The sequence below is a fragment of the Microtus oregoni genome, unplaced genomic scaffold, assembly GCF_018167655.1.
Source record: "Microtus oregoni isolate MIOR12 unplaced genomic scaffold, Mior012 000002F_ref0000024, whole genome shotgun sequence".
NCBI lineage: Eukaryota > Metazoa > Chordata > Mammalia > Rodentia > Cricetidae > Microtus > Microtus oregoni.
The window spans coordinates 54,220,540-54,240,923 of NW_024543061.1; the positions used below are offsets into that span (position 1 = coordinate 54,220,540).

At 49.1% G+C, this 20,384-nt stretch overlaps 2 protein-coding genes across 3 annotated transcripts; one reads left to right on the forward strand and one right to left on the reverse strand.

The window, feature by feature from the left end:
• The first annotated feature begins 1,697 nt into the window (after positions 1 to 1,697).
• On the forward strand, positions 1,698 to 9,786 carry Ogg1 (8-oxoguanine DNA glycosylase). Its single transcript, XM_041637558.1, has 8 exons — positions 1,698 to 2,117; positions 2,769 to 3,016; positions 3,687 to 3,866; positions 5,735 to 5,916; positions 8,152 to 8,302; positions 8,441 to 8,490; positions 8,678 to 8,767; positions 9,321 to 9,786. The coding sequence occupies exons 1-7, from the start codon at positions 1,981 to 1,983 to the stop codon at positions 8,765 to 8,767; spliced, it is 1,038 nt and encodes a 345-aa protein (XP_041493492.1). The 5' UTR covers positions 1,698 to 1,980; the 3' UTR covers positions 9,321 to 9,786.
• Camk1 (calcium/calmodulin dependent protein kinase I) lies at positions 8,933 to 20,140 on the reverse strand. 2 transcript variants are annotated; one of them, XM_041637531.1, is made up of 12 exons: positions 19,991 to 20,140; positions 17,924 to 18,038; positions 15,986 to 16,117; positions 14,889 to 14,963; positions 14,669 to 14,807; positions 13,021 to 13,147; positions 12,851 to 12,926; positions 11,864 to 11,976; positions 11,329 to 11,407; positions 11,142 to 11,229; positions 9,336 to 9,453; positions 8,933 to 9,258 (listed from the first exon to the last, which is right to left on the reverse strand). In XM_041637531.1, exons 2-12 carry the CDS (start codon positions 18,004 to 18,006, stop codon positions 9,071 to 9,073), a joined length of 1,218 nt encoding a protein of 405 aa, XP_041493465.1. In that variant the 5' UTR covers positions 18,007 to 18,038; positions 19,991 to 20,140; the 3' UTR covers positions 8,933 to 9,070. The 2 variants fall into 2 exon arrangements, with proteins under 2 accessions (XP_041493465.1, XP_041493476.1); XM_041637542.1 differs by having other exon boundaries at positions 9,003 to 9,232.
• Positions 20,141 to 20,384: the final 244 nt, after the last annotated feature.

The following is a 20,384-nucleotide window of genomic DNA, read 5'->3' on the forward strand; positions in this document are numbered from 1 at the left end:
CATAACAAGAACCTGTTTTTTAAAAGTTTCTACAACAAAACTGAAAGTATATTTTCTATGCCCTGAGTGTCAGGCACTGACTTAAATACCTACAAATACATAAATTGTTTCTAATCCCTGCAGTAACTATGGGGTGGGCTAATTAATAATAGGCCAGTTACCTCCACAGTGACAGGCCCATATTAAGTAACTGTAGGTACACTGTTGTGTAATCTTCACAGTAATTATGGGGTGGGTTAATAGCAGGTTGGTTATCTCAGATGCTGAGGTTTAGTAAAATGAACTAACTTGCTAAAGTTCTTACAACTAAGAAGTTGCAGAGCTAGGATTTAAACTCAAGATCATTTCTCTGGAAAGCTGGCTCTTCCCCAGAGTCCATTGCTGATTTCCTTTGTGGATTCCTTCAAGTCCTTTATTAGGACCATAGCTTAAGTGCTTCAAACACTACACTTGAGACCGTAATTGGAAACAGTAGGGCTGTACAAGACTGTTCATACACATTCAAACACTTGTTGGAAGGAATGCCTTCTAAGTGCCTGGCACCTGGAAGGTGACATGCCTATAGTTGGGGTTACCAAAGTAAGATGTGGCTGCCCCAGGCCTTGCAGCTACTTAGGAATGAACTGAGACAAAAATTCCCATTTATTTAATGTTGATGCTGAATGTGCTCTAGCGGGTGTGCTGTGCTTTAGTGTACATAGGACACAAAGATAAATCAGCAGCAGACCTTGCCCTCGAATCTGTAGTCCAATAATTTAGGTACAAACACCAAAAATTTCTGTTAAGTGGAAAATGTCCTCGTGTGTCAGGCTAATGTCTCAAGTTCATGTCTCCTAGCCTCCAGCATTTTTTAATATCTTCGAGAAAATTATAAGTGATATAGTCATTTTTGGGTCAAGGTGACGTGCTGGTCCGTTAGGCTGCCTGGGAGCCACATATTGCTACTGGGACTCAGTGAAATCCCGAAGAAAGCCCATACACAGGCCCTATTGCACGCGGCGTGAGGGCAGATTGGGTATACTTAAGGAATGTGCCCTGATTGAAGTGGGTGGCTAGAGCCAAGACTGGCCTCTGAAGCCTGGGAGGAAGGCAGGGATGGCACATTTGGAGCGCATGGCAGGAGATGGAGGGGGACAGCGCTAACAAGAGGATGCTCTGGGATTCACTCACACTGCCTCTGAAGAGAAGAGGCTCGTTGGCGAAAGGCTTGAGCAGGGGAGGATGAGGTAGGTTCTTGTGGTTTGTTTCTTGAGACAGGGTCTCGCCAGGTAGCCCAGCCTACTTCAGCTTCGAACGTGCGGCCATCCTCCCGCCTGCTTCTGCCTACCTAGTGCTGGGACGACGTGAGTGTACCACCACGCCCTGCAAAGATGTGACTCCAGAGCGGGCCAGCCCGAGAAGTCGCAGGCCCTGAGATCACACCGAAAGCCCTGAGATGGCAGAGTCCGGCCGCCGGCGACTAATCGCCCACAGCGAGGCTGGCAAACCAACCGCTAAGGCTCCTCAGACAGGCCCGCCCACTGGGCCACACCCGAGTTCTCATTGGCGCCTCTCACTTTCTCCTCGGATTGGCTACCTCTAGAATCAAATAAGCCGGGGGTTGGATCTACTTCCGGTGACAGTAAACTGGGACCCGGAAGAGCCTCACTGACGCGGCTTTCCAAAACTCTTACGGACGCGCCGGAGGAGGAGGAGGCAGGAGCCGGGAGGCTTTGGGGGCGGGGCCACGTCAGGAGGAAGAGGGGGGGCTTGCTCCAAAGACCTGCAGAGTGGGCAGGGTAGGGGTTTGGTTTCCTGCCGGAGGCCGGCGTACTAGGAGAGGGAGACTCAAACGGGGACTGGCCTTCCACCAGATCCAGAGTCTAGGACCCAAGGTGCTACCCCCTGAGGGGCCGTGGTCACTTGCGAGCGAGGCCTTAGGGCTCTGGAAGGTCGGGTTCTGAGTAGCCGGGCCGTGATGTGCGGGAGGCTGCTATCCGAATGTTATTCGGCTCTTGTCTGCCTGGCAGCATGAGGCATCGCACCCTAATCTCCAGCCCGGGCCTCTGGGCCTCTGTCCCGTGTCCACGCTCCGAGCTGCGACTGGACCTGGTTTTAGCTTCTGGACAGTCCTTCCGGTGAGTGTCTGCGCTTGGGCGGACCCTTCCCTGGGACGCTGACCCCTCCATGCCGCCCACCGGGAATGCAAAGAATGATGAGAGTAAGAATGTTGGGAGTGATGGATGAGGGAGAGCGCACTTTGGAGAGTCAGCACTGGTGGAGAGCTTGTTACCTCCTTAGTGAAGCAGATGTAGTGAGCGTGCAGGGCTATGAGGAGCAGTAAAAGTCAGTGGGGAAGCTGAGGGATGCAGCTCAGTGATGAGTGCTTGATTTTCATGCACAGGGCTCTAGGTTCAGTCCCCAGTACCTTTATTATTATTATTATTATTATTATTATTATTATTATTATTATTATTAAAACATACTCTTTTTTTTTTTGATTTTTCGAGACAGGGTTTCTCTGTAGCTTTTGGAGCCTGCCCTGGAACTAGCTCTTGTAGACCAGGCTGGACCCGAACTCACAGAGATCCTCCTGCCTCTGCCTCCCGAGTGCTGGGATTAAAGGCATGCTCCATTAAAGGCATGCTCCATCACCGTCCGGCGAAAACATACTATTTTTACTTTATAACTAACAAATCGGTTTTTGGGTGGAACATGTGTAAGACAGTAGGGACCTTAAAGAGCCCAAGATGGGTAACTGAGTGCTAGAATTGTCTGCTGGGTCTCAGGTGGAGGGAGCAAAGCCCTGGGCACTGGAGCGGCGTGCTGGCAGATCAAGTATGGACACTGACTCAGACCGAGGAGCAGCTTTATTGCACTGTGTACCGAGAAGACAAGAGCCAGGCCAGCAGGCCCACCCTAGAGGAGCTGGAAGCCTTACACAAGTACTTTCAGCTGGATGTCAGCCTGGCTCAGCTGTATAGCCATTGGGCTTCTGTAGACTCCCACTTCCAAACAGTGGCTCAGAAATTCCAAGGTCAGTACAAGAGGCAGGGATGGTGGCTTTTGTACATTGGTTAACTCACAGCTCTCTAACTTAGCTCGCCCTCTGTAAAATGGAGATACAGGGCCAGTGAGATGGTTCAGCAGATAAAGGCGCTTACCAGGCAAGCCTGATGACCTTGTGTTTAAGCCTAGAACTCACAGTGGAAGGAGAACCCATTTCCAGAAGTTGTCTTCTGACCTCCACGCGGAAGCCAAGGCTCTCAGTATGCCCACACTCATATACTCATGTTGACAACAAATAAATAAAATTTACTTATTAAAGTGATTAGACTGGTGCTTAGTACATTGCTGTTGTTATTATGGTCATGATGATGACCGCCACAGTGAAAGTCTAATCCTGGCTATGTGTCCTGGAGCAGGTGACATCATTCATTCTGTCATTGTATACAAGAGCGCATTTGCTCTTTGGGGCTATAGGGAGGAGGAAAATGGACACAGAGCCCTGCTCCTGTGGTGATGGCATGGTGTCCTTTCTTCCTCAGTGGAATGGGGTCGTCACTCAGACCTCACAAGATGCTACGAGGCACGAGTGGTCTAGCATTGATTTCTCTCCCCCATTCTCCTGCGTCTGATGTGGAGGGATTCCAGGAAGCCAGTCCTTAAACAGATGTGTCTCCTGCCCCTGCCTTTCTGATTTCTAGGTGTGAGATTGCTGAGACAAGACCCCACGGAATGCCTTTTCTCCTTCATCTGTTCCTCCAACAACAACATTGCTCGAATCACTGGCATGGTAGAACGGCTATGCCAGGCCTTTGGACCTCAACTCATTCAGCTTGATGATGTCACTTACCATGGTTTCCCCAGCCTTCAGGCCCTGGCTGGTGAGTAGGTGGGTCCTCCCGAGCACTTGGATAGGGAGACCTGTTCAGTTCTCCCCAAGCGAGCTGCTCCTGTCTCAGAACTTCCCACCATCCCAACACTGTCTCCATCCTGAAATACCAGCGCTTCACCAGTTGGCTGTTTGCCAGTGTATCCAGTACCTCATTAGGGAAACATCTGTACACAATGTTCAGTAGCTTAGGGTTACAGGCATGTGATCTGAGACATACTGCCTAGATCTGAATCCTAACTCTGACCCTTAAAAATGTTGTTTAGCGTGTGTGTGCTTCAGACCCAAATCTGTAAAATGGAAAATAATGTTACATATTCTGTCTGTCAGAATCGTGAGGATTGAATAAAGGGAGATACATCCTGCATCTAGCAGAAAATAAGTGGAAAATTCAAGCTGTTGTCACTAAAGTGAACCCAGCTCACTTGTCCTATAAGGCAAGTGTATTGGTTAGCAGATATGAGGACTAAATTAGATGAAGTGCTTAGGGACTAAGAAGCAAGAAGCCTGCCTGCCTTGGTACATTCTCAAACGGGGTGTCTTTTGGTGCTAAGAAGGGTCTTGGTCTTTGCTGGGAGGTGGTGGTGCACACCTCTAATCCCAGCACTCAGAAGGCAGAGGCAGCTGGATCTCTGAGTTTGGCTTAATTTATTTGTGGATTGGGAATATCAGTTTCTATTTGGAAGGATTTGGGGGTGGATGAATCAATGGTGAGGCGTTGAAAGGAATGAGTTTAAGAACACAGGCACTACTGCCTCCACCAGAGAGATCCTATCTCCACCATGCCCTTTCTTTGTGTTGGGGGAGTGGGGTCAGTAGGTGAGGAAGTAGGTAGTGTTTGCACGTATGAGCATGTATGTGTGCGTGTGCATGAATGCATGTGTCTGTGGAAGTCAGAGATCAATGTCAGGTATTTTTCTCAATTGCTTAGGTTTTTTTTTCTATTTTAAAAATATTTATGTTCTATGTACGAGTGTTTTGCCTGCATGTATACATGTGCACAGTGTGCACATGCCTGGTGCCCACAGATGTCAGTAAAAGGTGTCAGATCCCCTAGAACTGGATTCACTGAAGGTTGTGAGGTAGCATGTGGAAGCTAAGAAGTGTAGCCTGGTTTTCTTCAAGGGCAACAAGTGCTCTTAACTGCTGAGCCAGCTCTCTAGCCTACTTAGCCCCTCTAAGCCCTTATTGTTTTCTCTATAAAATATGCAACATAATGGTGCTGTCCTTAGGATCCTTAAGTAAGCATAATGCGCTTTGCCAGTCAGTGTGTAACACGCAGCCCTTGCTGTTACTATCATTTATTTTGTGAGTGTATGCATGTGCAAGTACACACAACTTTTCAGATGTCAGTTCTTTCTTTTGGGGCAAGTCTCTTGTTTCATTACCGCGCTGCATATCCCAGCTGGCTGGCCTGTGAGCTTCCAGTGGATTCTCCTATCTCTGCCTCCCCTCTCACCTGAGCAGTGCTGAGATTACAGATGTGAACCTCCATCTGGCTTTTTATGTGGGCAAGTCACTAGGCTTATGCAACAATTGGATTTACCTGCTGAGCCATCTACCAAACTTCTGCATCAGGTTTCTAGGCCATGGATGTGAGTGCTTCTTGAATAAAACTGGGCTTCCTCTAGAGCAGGGGTCCTCAGCCCCTGTTTCAGACCCCAACACAGAGGAGGTACCAAGGGAACATTTATGGGGACAGAACTCAGGTTTTAACTGTTTCTTTTCATATCCAACTGTCCACTGACTCATAGAGGACAGTAAATAGGAAAGAAGTGCCTAGAAAAGCACTGGAGTGGGGCCCTATAACAGGAACAAAGTGAGGATACCTGACCCCTCCTTTCCTCTCTGCCCCCACAGGTTCAGAGGCAGAGGCTCACCTCAGAAAGTTGGGCCTAGGGTACCGGGCCCGCTACGTATGTGCCAGCGCCAAAGCTATCCTCAAGGAGAAAGGTGGGCTGGCTTGGCTGCAGCAACTTCAAGCGGCCCCTTATGAAGAGGCCCACAAGGCCCTTTGCACCCTGCCCGGAGTGGGCACCAAGGTGAGGCCCTAGAGAGGTAGGACATGCTCTTTTCACCCACACTGAGAGTCGGAGAGGTGGAAACAAGGCAGACCTGAGTATCCAGGGAAGCCTGGCTCCTGGAGGAAGTGCAGGAAGGATAAAAGAGTAACAAATGTTTAGCAGAGATGAAAGAATGGAGTATAAAAGAGGCTGCCCTTTGGATACACTTTTAGAAAGGCCCTTTGTGTCCGTGCATTTATGTGTACTCCTGTGTGTGTGCAGAGATTTCCACAGGGAAGAACAGGGAAGTTGGTGCTGGTTACTTTGGGAAGACAAATGGAACAATGTCTCTATTTTTCGTTTTTTCTTTTCTTTTTTTTTTTTTTAAGATTTATTTATTTATTATGTATACAACATTTTGCTTCCATGTATACCCACACACCAGAAAAGGGCACCAGACCTCATTACAGATGGTTGTGAGCCATCATATGGTTGCTGGGAATTGAACTCACGACCTCTGGAAGAGCAGTCAGTGCTCTTAACCACTGAGCCATCTCTCCAGCCCCCCGTTTTTTCTTTTCTTGAAATTCCATGTGTTTACAGAATGTTGTGTTGCTATCAGTAGATTTATCTAGCAGACAATTGGAATTTATAACTTACCTTTATTTTTTTTTAAAATGCTTTTATTTATTTATTTTTAAATATTTATTTATTTATTATGTATACAGTATTCTGTCTGCATGTATGCCTGCAGGCCAGAAGAGGGCACCAGACCTCATTACAGATGGTTGTGAGCCACCATGTGCTTGCTGGGACTTGAACTCAGGACCTTTGGAAGAGCAGGCAATGCTCTTAACCTCTGAGCCATCTCTCCAGCCCCCACCTTTATTTTTTTATACTCCTCTGTGACTTAAAATTAATTTTCAGAACTAGATAGATGGCCCAAAGGTTAGGAACACTTGCTGCTCTTCCAAAGGACCCAGTTTGATTCCTAGCACCCATGTCAAGTGGCTTATAAAATGAATTTTTGGTGCTGGCCCCCAAGCCTGACAACCTGAGTTCAGTCCCCGAGACCCACATGGTAAAAGGAGAAAACTGATTCCCGTAGTTGGTCTTAGACCTCCCTCGGATCCCTGCCCCACAAATAGATCAGAATGTACAATTTTTAAATTTTTAAATGGATTTTCACTTAATTTTGAAATAAAAAAGTATTTTTTTTCTGTATTTGTGTATTTTGCCTGTATGTATGTTTGTCTACCACTTGCATGTATGGTTCCAGGAGGCCAGAAGAGGGCGTCAGATCTGGAGTTACAGACAGGTGTAAGCTACCATGTGGGTGTTAAGAATAGAGCCCAGGTCTTCTGAAAGAGCAGTCAGTGTTCTTAACTGCCGAACTATCTATCTCTCCAGCCCCACTGACTTAAAGAATCTTTTTTTTTTTAAAGATTTATTTATTCACTATATATACAGTACTCTGTCTGCATGTACGCCTGCAGGCCAGAAGAGGGCACCAGATCTTGTTACAGATGGTTGTGAGCCACCATGTGGTTGCTGGAAATTGAACTCAGGACCTCTGGAACAGCAGGCAGTGCTCTTAACCTCTGAGCCATCCCTCCAGCTCCGTGACTTAAAGAATTTTTAATGGAGCAGGGCAGTGGTGGTACATAACTTTAATCCCAGCACTTGGGAGACAGAGGCAGGTAAATCTCTTGAGTTCAGGGCCAGCCTGGTTTACAGAGTTTTCTTTCTTTGTTCTCTCTCTCTCTCTCTCTCTCTCTCTCTCTCTCTCTCTCTCTCATGTATACAGTGTTCTATGCCTGCACACCAGAACAGGGCACCAGATCTCACTACAGATGGCTGTGAGCCTCCATGTGGTTGCTGGGAACTGAACTCAGGACATTCCTGTGTAACAGCCTCAATGTCCTGGCTTTGTAGATCCAACTGTCCTCGAACTCACAGAGAGCTCTCTGCCTCTGCCTCTCAAGTGTTGGGATTACAGGCGTGTGGCACCACCACTTGGCTGAGGCTCAGATTTCTTATCTCTGTAAAGAGTATGCTCATACCTTCTCCCCTGGTTATGTGAGCGTATGGCCTACACAGGTGCTCACTTTGGAGCACATCTCCGGGAAGCTATTTTTAGAAGTAATGGGTAATTGCTGCATATTGACTGAACGGGCAGAACAGTACTACCTTGGTGGAAAGAGGAAGCAGATGGCTTTGGATGCTGGCCAGATCCTGCCATTCCTCCACACAACAGTTCTCTCTTTGTCTAAGGTGGCTGACTGCATCTGCTTAATGGCCCTTGACAAACCCCAGGCTGTGCCTGTGGACGTCCATGTATGGCAGATCGCCCAGCGTGACTACGGCTGGCAACCTAACACATCCCAGGCTAAGGGCCCAAGCCCTCTGGCCAACAAAGAACTGGGTGAGGAGAATGTGTGATGCTGGGGCATTGGGCTGAGGTTGGAGAATCTCTGCATTCTTACTCATCGTTCCCATACTCCCCATTTGAGGATGGAGGGCATGTGGATCAATTAATGTAGCCTCCTTAATTGATCCCTAGGAAACTTTTTCCGGAATCTCTGGGGACCTTATGCTGGCTGGGCCCAAGCAGTAAGTATACCTAGCTCAGACCCTAAAGGACTTCTCCCTCAACCGTGCTTGACCACTGGACTCTTCAGCCATCTATTCCCATGACTCCCCCTCCCACCTCCTCCCCAGTTTATTCTCCATTGACCCCAGCCTGACCTCAGCAACCCCTCCTTTCCATAGACTCCTTATGCCCCTTCCCACACCACAGGTGCTGTTCAGTGCTGATCTACGCCAACCAAACCAGGCTCGGAAGCCACCAGCAAAGCTCAGGAAGGGCTCTAAGAGACCGGAAGGCTAGGTAGGACCCAAGGGACAAAAGATGTCATTAGTATCTTTCCCTTTGTTCTCCATTTCTCTCCTCCTTCCCCACCCAGTTTCACACCAAGAAGAGTGACCACTCCTACCTCAGAGGCCAGCACCCCCAAATCAAGCAGTTTTTACAGCAGGGACGAGGGAACTGTTTGAGGAAACAGGACTGTCTTGTTTTATCTTCCCTTTATTACAAGAAGGAACAATAAAATAGAAACATTTGTATGGAAAATGCAGTGAGGAGTGAGAAGGAAGAGGGGTGAGGAGGGATGGGGTAAGAAACTCCCCAGTTCTAGGCTAAGGAGGAAGCAGGCTGCCCCCAACCCCTCCCATGAAAGAAACCCTGACTTCCTTGGTGTTCAGTCCATGGCCCTAGAGCTTGGGGGTGGTGCAGGGGGCAGCTCCGAGCCTGGCTCCACACAGCAGTCTCGGCAGCAACAGCCAGCTGCTGGCCCTGTGTGGAGGAGAGAGCGGAGGTGGCTGTGGAGTGGCTCCAGCTCCAGCCTTACGTTTCTTCATGGACCACCTGTCCCCACCCACAGGACCCTGGTGCTTACCCCCAGCCGTTGGTGTCAGCAGCTCCCCGTGGCTAGCTGTCTGTCCCTGCCCCTCCTGGCTGGTGCCCAGCTGCAGCTTCCTCATGTGCCGAACCACAGCCGTGGCATTGAAAGCTTGCTGTGGAAGAAGAGGAGGGAGGACTGCTGAAAGGTGCCTTGAGAGCGGTGGGTCGGCAGGAGCCTCACATGTTACTCAGTGACTCCCCAAGTCCTCCAAAGAAACCCTATAAGGCCTTACTAAATTATATTCGGTCTTACATACAAGCACATGAATGGTGTGTACAAAGGAATTCATAGTCCTGTAACAAACAATGTAACAATGTGTCAAGCACAGCTCTGAGCACACTGCGTGGTTATTCATTTAATCCTCACAAAGTTCATTTAATCCTCACAAAGGTAGCACTTTTTATTTGGCTTTGGCTTTTTGTTTTTTGTTTGGTTTTGGTTTGGTTTGGTTTATGGTTTTTCGAGAGAGGGTTTCTCTGTAGCTTTGGAGCCTTTCTCAGAACTCCTTCTGTAGACCAGGCTAGCCTCAAACTCACAGAGATCCACCTGTCTCTGCCTTCGTACTACTGGAACTAAAGGTGTGCACCACTATCCCCCAGTCCCAAGTACTGAGATTAAAGGTGTATGCCACTGCACCTGGCTCTGGCTCTGGCAAGCACTATTAATAGCATTGATTTCTTTTATTTTTTTTTTAATGGGTTGTCATGTAGCCCAGGCTGTCTTCCAGTACTGTCTCTATCGCGTGAGTCCTGGGACTATAGGAATGTGCCACCACCGTGCCCACTTTTAATGTGATGCTAATGCTCCCACTCAGGGTTTTGTGCATGCTAGGCAATCACTCTGCCAGCCAAGCTATATACTCACCCCGCCCCCTTTTGAGGCAAGGTTTCACATACCCCAGACTGACCTCACCCTCCCCAAGTGCTGGAATGGCATTAATTCCAAAGGAGAAAACTGAAGTGCAGAAAGGTTGAGTAATTTACATACTTGTTTCTCTCGTTTTATATTCCCTTTATCCACCTAGATGTCCTACATGTCTCTCAAGTTGACCATGTCTAAAACTAAACCTCCTCAAGACATGTTTCTGCTCCTAGGGTCAGTATCGTGGTCCACATTGTCCCCAGCCAGAAGGTTGGGGCAGCCCTTAACATCTCACTCCCTCAGCATGCCTCCCATCTTTCCTTGTGAGTCTACCTCCTGCTATCAACCACCCTGTGTCTGAGTCAAGCCCCACTATCTGCTACATCTCTGATACTATTGGGTCTCCCAGACTTCCCTCCTTGCATTCTCTGCATCCCGAAAGAAGATCCTTCTTCAGGACAGGTTCCCGCTGTCAGTCTTTCTGGGACCATCCTCTATAACATGTGGGGGCTCCACTGTAACATGCAAGGATCTCAGTGACCCCTACCAGCTTCTGCAGCCTGGGCTCTTGATATTTAGTTCTCCTAGTTCCTCCAGCCCCTCTAGTTCAGCAGGCTTGACATTCGGCCACACTCTTACCCAGGCCTCTTTGCACCCCTGGTCCATCTGCCTCAGGCATATTCTCCACACCTGGTTATTACTAGTCAACTAACAGATCTGTGACCACCTCTCTGACCCTTCTTGGGTCCCATGGGCTATGAATCCTGGAGAGTAGGACTGCCCCTCTAGAGATGGACTTTAGAGGTCAGGTGGCCTCTAAAGTCCAGAACAAAGGAGATTCTTTGGAAAGCCTCCCTGGGCATGTCCTGCTTGCATTTGGTACTGGATGCTGTGTAAGTGGAATCTAGGGAGGACCAAGGATTAGGAGTATATGCTAACCTTCCACTTGCTCTTGGCAAAGTTCTTCTTGATCTGCTCGCTCACTGACTGGTGGATATTCTTATCCAGAGCTGTATCTCCTGCAATCCTAGAATGGGAGAATACGTGGATTTGCCTGTGAGGCTGGAGGCAGGCCTGGGGCCCCCAGGTCCCACCCTAACATATCGTTTGGAGCGGGAGCTCTCACCATGGGTGTTGCAAGGCTTGCTCACAAGTGAACCTCTTCTCCGGGTCTTTCTCCATCAAGTGCCGTATGAAATCTTTGGCTGAAGCCCCAACACAAAAGTAAAGATGCAGCTTGACCATGCCCGTGGACACCCCCAAGACAGTGCTCAGTCCCTCTGATCTCACCTGGCAACGAGGCCTACTCTGCTTATGCATCACCTCACACACCCCAGCCTTCTCGCTCCCTCCTTTCTTGAGAACACTACGCTAATGGAAAGCCACTGTGTGGCCATCACAAGCTGGTCCCTAACTGGGACATGAAATGGGAGATGGAAGTGTGCTGTTTAAGCCTCAGGGAAGGCAGCATTAGGGGAGTTATTTTTGCAAATACTATATTTGAAGACTGAATGAATGCCTACAGATCTGTCAAATTAGGGGACAAATAGAGGGAACCTAAGGTAAAACATGATACTAGCTTCTAGTCTGGGACTAGGAGATACGACAGAAGACAGTGGGGAGACCCCTCGAGCAGATGAAGAAGGCAAAAGACCCAATACCAGAGTCAGAGATGTCGTCCCAGTAAGGAGAGTCAAACTCATACTCGGCCTTCAGTATCTGTTCAAAGAGTTTGGCATCGTTTTCATCGTAGAAGGGCGGGTAGCCACAGAGCCTGGGCAGAGAAAAACCCATGTCAGCTTTAATTCGTTGACTTGGGGGGTTGGGGCTTTGGGGCAGCACCAAGAACCAGTCAAAACCCACAGGAAATTCTCTTCCTTGCCTTGCCCTCTTCCATCTGGCAGTCTGGCCTCTGCCCCTTGAGCCTACTGTCCTAAGCACCTTTGTGTTTGACATTCTACCCACACCTAAATTGTCTGGATCCTTTACATCATTCAAAAGCTGTTCATATGTCACCTCCACAAAGAGCCCTTGACTATCCAAAATGACATCTATCTCCGTCTCCTACTGTGCTTGGTTTTTCTTCACTGATTTGTTTACTCATTGATTCTATGTGTCAACTCTCTCTTTTTTGTTTGTTTGTTTTTTGTTTTTCGAGACAGGGTTTCGCTGTAGCTTTAGAGCCTGTCCTGGAACTAGCTCTTGTAGACCAGGCTGGCCTCAAAATCACAGAAATCCATGTGCCTCTGCCTCCAGAGTGCTCAGATTAAAGGCGTGCGCCACCACTTGGTTCTATGTGTCAGCTCTTAAGGGCAGGCACTTGGTTTGGTGCTAAATCCTTGGTGTTTACACAGTGCTGGAAACACTTGTCGTTTTGTGTGTTTGCATATGATATTTTGCCTGCATGTAAGGCTATGCACCTTGTATATGAACCCACAGAGACAAAAGAAGGCACCAGATTCCCTGGAACTAGAGTGGGTACTGGGAATTGAACCTGGGTCCTCAGGAAAAACAGAAAGCACTCTTAACCACTGAGCCATCTCTCCATACCCCTGTTAGTATTTACTGGTAGCTATAACTACAAAAGGAGGGGACAAAGCAGGGAAGACAACTCTAGACACAGGCCACCTTAACTGTGCCCCACTTACAGGATATAGGCAATGACCCCTATGGACCAGCAGTCCACGGCCTTGCTGTAGGGCTTCTGGGCCAGGACCTCAGGGGCTGTGAAGGGAAGGGGACATGGTGGTGACAAATGTCTGTCTTGTAGTTCCTAGCTTTTTCCTCACCCCCAGCCCTAACCTAGGGCCCTGCGCACCCACGTATCCTGGAGTCCCACAGGCTGTGGAGAGCACACTGCCTGGGTCCTCCATCTTGGAGAGGCCGAAGTCGGAGATCATGATTTTGGAGTCTTCATCCAGGCTGTAATACAGCAGGTTCTCTGGCTTGGAGGGTAGGAAAGAGGAGAAGGGGCGGTCAGAGGTAGCCAGAGACTGTCAGCGCTGTCTGCTTCTGCTAAGTCCATTAGAAGCTAGCTAGCGGGCAGTTGTGCAGGATCGAGAGTTCAGTGTGTTCTCGGCTAATGCTGAGTTCAAAGCCAGCCTGACATACACAAAACAAGTGGCAAAAGCCTGGATCCTAACTATTCCAGTGGGTGATTCAGGAAAATGCAAAGTCCAAGGCTCACCTTGACAACAGTCAGTTCAAGGCCATCCTGGGCCATTTAGAACTTACCTCAGAATAAAAAGTAAAAAGAGTCATGGAATAAGTGTGACAGGGAGGCAGAAGGGAGACTAACTGAAGAAGAAAGGGGAGGAGGGGACATGGGAGAGAAAGTATAGTGACACCTATGTATGAAGATGCCATGATGAAACTCATGACTTCGTGTGCTCACCTAAAAAACTAACAAGGGAAAAGCAGTGGGATAGAGAAAAGAGGCTGGGGCGGCATTTGGGCATGTAGGTAGAATGCTTGCCTGGCATCATACGTAGGGCCTAGGTAAGTAAGCAGTGCCAAAGAACCCAAGGAAATTCTCTAAAGGTCACAAGCTTTAAAAAGGAAGATTGTGGGAAGGATTTTCTTAGACCTCAGAAACCTTACAGAAATCCCCAGTGCTACCAAAAAAAAAAAGAAAAGAAATTCTTTTTTACCTCCTGTACTGGACCTTGAGTAAGTACCTGACTGATTTTAACCGTACCACATAACCAGCCTGGCCATTCGGAACAAACCAAACCCACTTTACAGATGAGTGATGAGTAAACTACTGCCTTAAGAGGCAGTGATTGTCCCAACAGTTGGGGCATGGCTACACTTTAGACCAAGCCTGTTGTATTCCAGATCCCTTTCATTCTGGACTGGAAGGTATTTCTTTTTCCCCCTTTCTTTCCCTTCCTTCCTTCCTGCCTTCCTGCCTTTTCTCCTTTCTTTCCTTCTTCCTTTCTTTCGTTTGTTTTGTGTGTGTGTGTGTGTGTGTGTGTGTGTCTTGGTTTTATTTTCTTTTTCTTTCTTTTTTTTTTTTTTTTTTTTTGAGACAGGGTTTCTCTGTGTAGCCATGGCTGTGCTGGAACTCACTCTGTAGAGCAGGCTGGTCTCAAACTCAGATCTGCCTGCTTCTGACTCCCAAGTGCGGGGATTAAAGGCAGGCACTGCCACACTTGGCTTGGACTGAAGTGTATTTTGGTGTAAGCCCCTATCCATCTTTCTGAAGCTTTGCTGTCCTGCTTGTTCCCTACAAAGAGCAAGTAGGGTCTTCATTATCAGAAAAGGACATGTATGTTGTTAAGGTAAAATAACAGTCCAGCCTACATTTTTTTGTCCCTGTCTGGTCTGGAATAAAGGAGTTGGCTTAGTAGGTCACAAGAAGTTCAGTTTGCAAATGGGAAACTGAGGCTCCAGTGAGGGGCTGAGAGATGCCCAAGGGCAGACAAGGTGAGTTAGCAGGGTTCACTAGGCCCCTCAGAGCTCACCTTGAGATCCCGATGCACGATGCCCAGGTCATGCAGGTACTTGACAGCATCCAGCACCTGGAAGATGAGGCGGCTGGCATCCCGTTCTGTGTAGAATCCTTTCTCCACAATGCGGTCAAATAGCTCCCCACCTGAAACCCTGCAGCAAGGGACAGGAAAGTCTGGCCAAGAGAATAGGGCAGCAGAGGGAAGAGGAAGGATGGGCAGACAGGCCACTCACAGCTGCATGATGAGGTAGAGGTGGCCCCCACTCTCATAGATGTCATCCAGGGCTACGATGTTGGGGTGCTTAATCCTAGAAGGAGAAATGAGGTGGTTCAGAGCTTAGGATGACTCGCCCACTCCCCAGCACCTGCAAACAGGGCAGGACACCAAGAACCCACTGTGGAAAAGCTGGTGCTAGAAGGTCAGAACAGAAGAGCAAGCACTGGGCTCTGGTATCAAACAGACCTGGGCCCAAATGCTGCCTCTGCCTAGACATATCTGGGTCCAGATCCTGCCCTGCCACATGCTGCCTGGAAGCTAATATTTTCACTTTGCAAGTCTGATGGGAATGCGGCTTCTAAGTTTCCCGTGTTACCCCTTTGCTAGCTCCTCTACCCAGAGGTCACCTGAATGTCTGTCTAATTCAGCTCCATTATAGCACCAGGTACAGAGTAGTTGCTTGTAATGTTGAATAGAATGTCACCTCTCTAAGCCTGAGTGTCTTCATTGATAAAAGACAAGTAATCGGCCTTCAAAAAGTCACATGAAGATTACATGACATAGGCAAGCAAGGTGCTTGGTCAGTCAGTGCCCCACAGATGAGCCAGTAGCAATTGGTCTTGGTGGTAAGAGAGACTTGGCTCTCCCATAGGCTTGCTGTATAACTTTGGGCAAGTCTCTTGCCCTTGCTGGCCTCATTATCTCCCCCGCCCAGATAAGGGAAATGAAGTAACCATCTCCTCTGTCAGATAGTTAGGAAATGGGAGGCACTGGAAGAAAATGGTTCCTATAAGCTTTGCAGCATGAGCAGGTTTCCTGTCAGCATGAACATACATACCAGTTGGTTGCTAATTGAGTCAGGGGTCAGCAAATAGTCTGTCTGCTTTACTCTATGGGAGAAGCTTAGTTGGGTAGAGAACTATATGGGTGGTTGACCTTGAGACCCTACGAACAGATCATCCTCTATAAACAAGCCCTGGCATCTCAGTTTCATCTGGAAGGTTAGTTCTGCCAATTACTCCCTGCCAAAAAGCAGTTCTCATCCTGTGAGGCCCAGAAGTCAACGGATTTCTAAAGCAGGGGAATGGGGTGGGTATTACAGGGCCCACACACTTGTGCAAGACGGCGATCTCATTCTCCATGCTGCCCTCTTTGCCCTCCAGGGCCTTCTTGGCAATGCATTTGATGGCCACCAGCTTCTGAGTCCTCTTGTCTTCTGCCAGGATTACCTCTGAGAAGGCACCCCTGTGAGATAGAGGTTTGCAAGGTGAGGAGCTAGAATCCCAGCTTCCCTTGCTCTCTCCTTTATCCGCTATAGCCTGCATGACCGCCTGTGTCCTTCACTTTTCTACCCCCTGGCTCCATAGGTGGTCACATAAGCCAGACCTGGCCAGTCAGAGTTGTCTATCCCTTGACTCAATAACTGGTCACATACGTGCCCGTTTCCTGGCACTGTACAGGAGGTTCTCTCCTAGTAAGTTGGTAGGATGTAACCCTGGAGTGGATGGCAGATAACTTTGTCAGTGCTTGAGGAGAATCTGCTTCAAACTGAAGCCAACCAAAGGAAGCCAAGCTAGGGAAATAGACAGTTTTCTGACAGCATGTGAGCCAACTGGGCCTGAACTCTACTCCTGTGATATTTGATTGTGTGTGTGTGATTGATTTTTTTTCTGTTAAAGTCAGTTTGAGTTGTGGCTAATTTAATGCCCTTTGGAAGCTCAGAAATAAACCATTACCTGAGAGTGTTTTGAAATGCAGTCTCAGGTCTCACCAACCCCAGACTGCCTATCAAATGCTGCGTTTTAACTGGTCCATGCCTAGTTTGTGTGCTCAAGTGAGTTTAAGAGGCAGGGGCTTATCCCAGACTCATGGCAACAAATAAATCCATCCTGGCACTCACTGGTCAAGGAAGATCTGCATCTGTTTGTTCTCCCTGGGAGAATAAGAGGTCCTAAGTCAGAATCACCCCTCGAGGCATCCCAGTCATCGAGGACAACAGTGACTGATCACAACACTGGTTGCCATTCTTGGCTCTCCAATTTCTTTTTTTTTTTTTCTCTTTTTTTCAGATTCATTTGCTTTGAGGGTTTTGTCTGCATGCATACCTGGTGCCCCACAAAGGTCAGAAGAGGCCATCAGAGCTCCTGGATCTGGAGTTACAGGTGCTTGTGAGCCACCATCAGTGCTGAGAACTGAACCTAGTCCTCTGCAAGAGCAACTAGTGCTCTAACTACTGAGCCATCTCTCCTGCACCTATGGCCAGCCCTCAATGCCTTCCTCTAGCCTGTGAAACGACCTCTTGCCTCCTTAGCCTGTTCTCAAGGCTTTGCATTCTCTGCCCCTTTCCATCTCTTGCAGCTTCAACTCCTCCCAGCCCTAACTCTGAGCTCCAGCAGACTCTGCCTCTTTCTAAGGCAGCCTGGCCTCTGAGTCTCTGCATGCTTTGGTCCCCCTGCCTTGAGTTCCCTTCCTTCTTCCTGGCAAGCATAAGCCTGTCCTGTCCATCTTCCCTTTCAGCCTCTAGATCTCGTGTCTCCTTCAGGGAGTGTTTTCCAGCCAGGAGAGAGGCTCGGCCTCTACAGCCTCAATAAGAGCATCATATACATCTGCCTGTCATTTTGTGTCTGTCTGTCTCTCCAAGACCAACTTGTAAAGGAAGAACCTGGGTTGAGTTAAATTTGGTTTCCACCATCAAGAATAGCCATGCCCAGCTTCAGTTTCCAAACTGAGCCAGAACCCCTGCTCTTGGCAGCAAGCCAGATAAATGACTTTCATCCTCCTGTGCTTCCTTCTCTTCATAAGGGATCTTTGACTATGCGAGAGAGGCCCCATCTTATCCACTGTCGGCCCCAAACAAAAAGCTGGACTGGCCTACGTCATGCCACAGCCCTGGTCTGCTCATAGGAAAAGGGAAGTGCTGGTCAACTGGCCAGAGGAAGCACCACCCCAGACTCAGCCTCTCTAGCCATCAGACCCAAGAGTGAAGCCCTTCCCAATTCCATCCCTAGCTCAGATATTGCTCTTCCACCCCACCCCCACCCTGAGACTCACGTGCCCAACACATCTCGGAAGTCATAAATGTCCCTAATGTCTTCTGCCTGCTTCCACCTGGGGCCTTCCACTGCCCCTGGCATGGCCCACTGCCCTCCAGCCACAGCCAGGGCTCCTGGAAGGGAAACGGAGGGAGAGATTCAGAGGGCCTGCCCTCTCTGAGAATCTATTGCATGTCCCATTACTATCCAGCCAGCACGGGTTCATTCATCCCTTGAACTGTTCATTGACATAGTCATTCAGTCTTCACCAGTCATGTGTTCATTCAACAGCATCTGTTCGAAAAGTCTTATGCCTAGAAAAAAAAAAAGTCTTATTCCTGATAGCAGCAAAATTCTCAGTATTCATGCATTCCTTCACTTCTTCATTCTCCATTTTGCCTCAGTCTTGAACCATAACACCCAAGGAAACCCTCCCCTCAAAAGAGAGCAGATAAAACCACAGAGCAGCTAGAAGCAGCACCCTAGAGGAACCCCCTGCCCAGAAGCAATGATGCCCAAGTCTCATCCTGGGAAGGGCTGGGGTGTCCTCTCCCCCCTCCTTGCCGCCCTAGCCTCTCGGAAATCAGGTTTCCGGCAGCCTGGGCTTCCAGCAATATCTCAGCCACGTTTTTAAATAGCTCTTTCTCACTGTTACCAAGGCAACATCAGCCACAGCTGGAACTCCCCAGGCCTAGCCCTCCTGACTCCTGTCTGTGTCCCAGCAGCCTGAAAACTGATCCCACCCAGCCCCTCTTGGTCTGACCTTATATATTTGGACCTTTCTCTAGACTTGTGTCTCGTCCTACAAGAGAGGGTGGGTTCTCTTCCCCATATATCGTGTAGAAAATAGGAAAGTGAGGTTGGAGATGGATAGGGTGAATCCAGAGTTGTCCAAGAGACATCAGCCCATTGTGGTCCAGCCATTATGGTCCCAGCTAAGCTTGCTAGGGGCAGAAGCTGTCTTCTGTTGATCCAGGAGAAAGCTAAACTAGGGATCACTCAGAAAATAATCTCTCGACATCCCAAAATCACAGAGGATGAGGCCAAATAGAGCCCCTTATGCACCATAGCTCTAGGAAGATGCCCTCCTTCTGTTTCCTTGGAGAAAGATGAAGGGAAGGCACCCTGAGCAGAACTGCCCACTCCTTGATTGGGACCTTACTCCCCAGCATTGGCCAGCCAGCCAGCCAGCCATCCCTGGGCCAAAGGAGCCAATGGTGAATTTAAGAAGTCAAGTCCGGCTCACCTGGAGGCCAGTACTAATGACCCTCACGGTTCCACACACTGCAGCAGACATCAACATCAGGAATTCTATGACTCGAGCCCAAACACCTGCATCTATACAGCATACTGCGCACCATGGCACCTGGTTATATGCATATGCCCAGGCATCAGCATACACGTCCATATATACAGCCCCCAAGCACCCTCATGCTCTCACACATCCCTTTTTGTACAAACACCCTCACCCAGACCCCTTACACTCCAACTGATTCAATGCACACACGGACAAGGTGGTATCCATTCCCACATACCAGACTTGGCAACTTTAATCCCATCTACACCCTTCAGCTCCACTGCCCAGTGCCCTACACAGCAAACCAAGTCTTAACTCTCATCCTAACTCTAAACACCCTCAGAACAGAACCAAACCTCCCCCAACTCTGACTTACTACACTGCAAACCAGACACCAGTGTGTGTGTGTCTGTGTGTGTGTATTTGAATACCATATGCAACAAAATATGAATTTCCAGACTCCCTTACACAACTGAAGCACATGCTGCTTCAGGGAACCCCTTACGTACCCTCCTCCCCCATCTACACTTCCAAATGCCCACGCCCTTTCAGTCCGGCCTTGCGCTTGGACGTGCGCGCGCGCATACACAGCCCCCCTCCCCACCCTGTTCTGACACCCAGGCAGTATTCCCGGAGGTCACCTAGCACCTGATGGGCCTGGGACGGAGGTGGGAGAGAAAGGCCCAGCTCTATTCAGTCCAGGGTTCAGGCGCCCCTCCCACCCTTGGGCTTCAGTACCCTGTGGTTGGGGATCCCAGCGGCACAGAGCAGGAAGGACCCCGGCTGTACCTGCCGCTGCCCCGCGTCGGGGCCGAGGTGGCTGGTGCGGAGCTCCCGCCGGGTCTGTGCCTGGTCAGCCTGCCTGCTCAGTCGCTGGCGCTTGGCTGGGGCTTGGCTCTCTCGGCCCGCCTGCGGCTCTGATGTCAATGGAGGAGGGGCCTGAGGCAGAGGACCTGGGGATTGGGAGTTGAGGGGACGGGCGCTCTGAAGAAGGGCCCCATGATTCCACTACAGCCCCTGCAACATGCTTCTTGCCCTTTGGTCTTCAGCAGGACTCCTTGTCAGCGGAGACAAGTGCGGTCCAGAGATGTCTCGAAATCAGCAGTTGGTCAGAGGCAGACGGTATTCAAACGGACATTTACGAGATGCCAGAGGCTAGCTAATTTGAGCCCGGAGTTGCTTT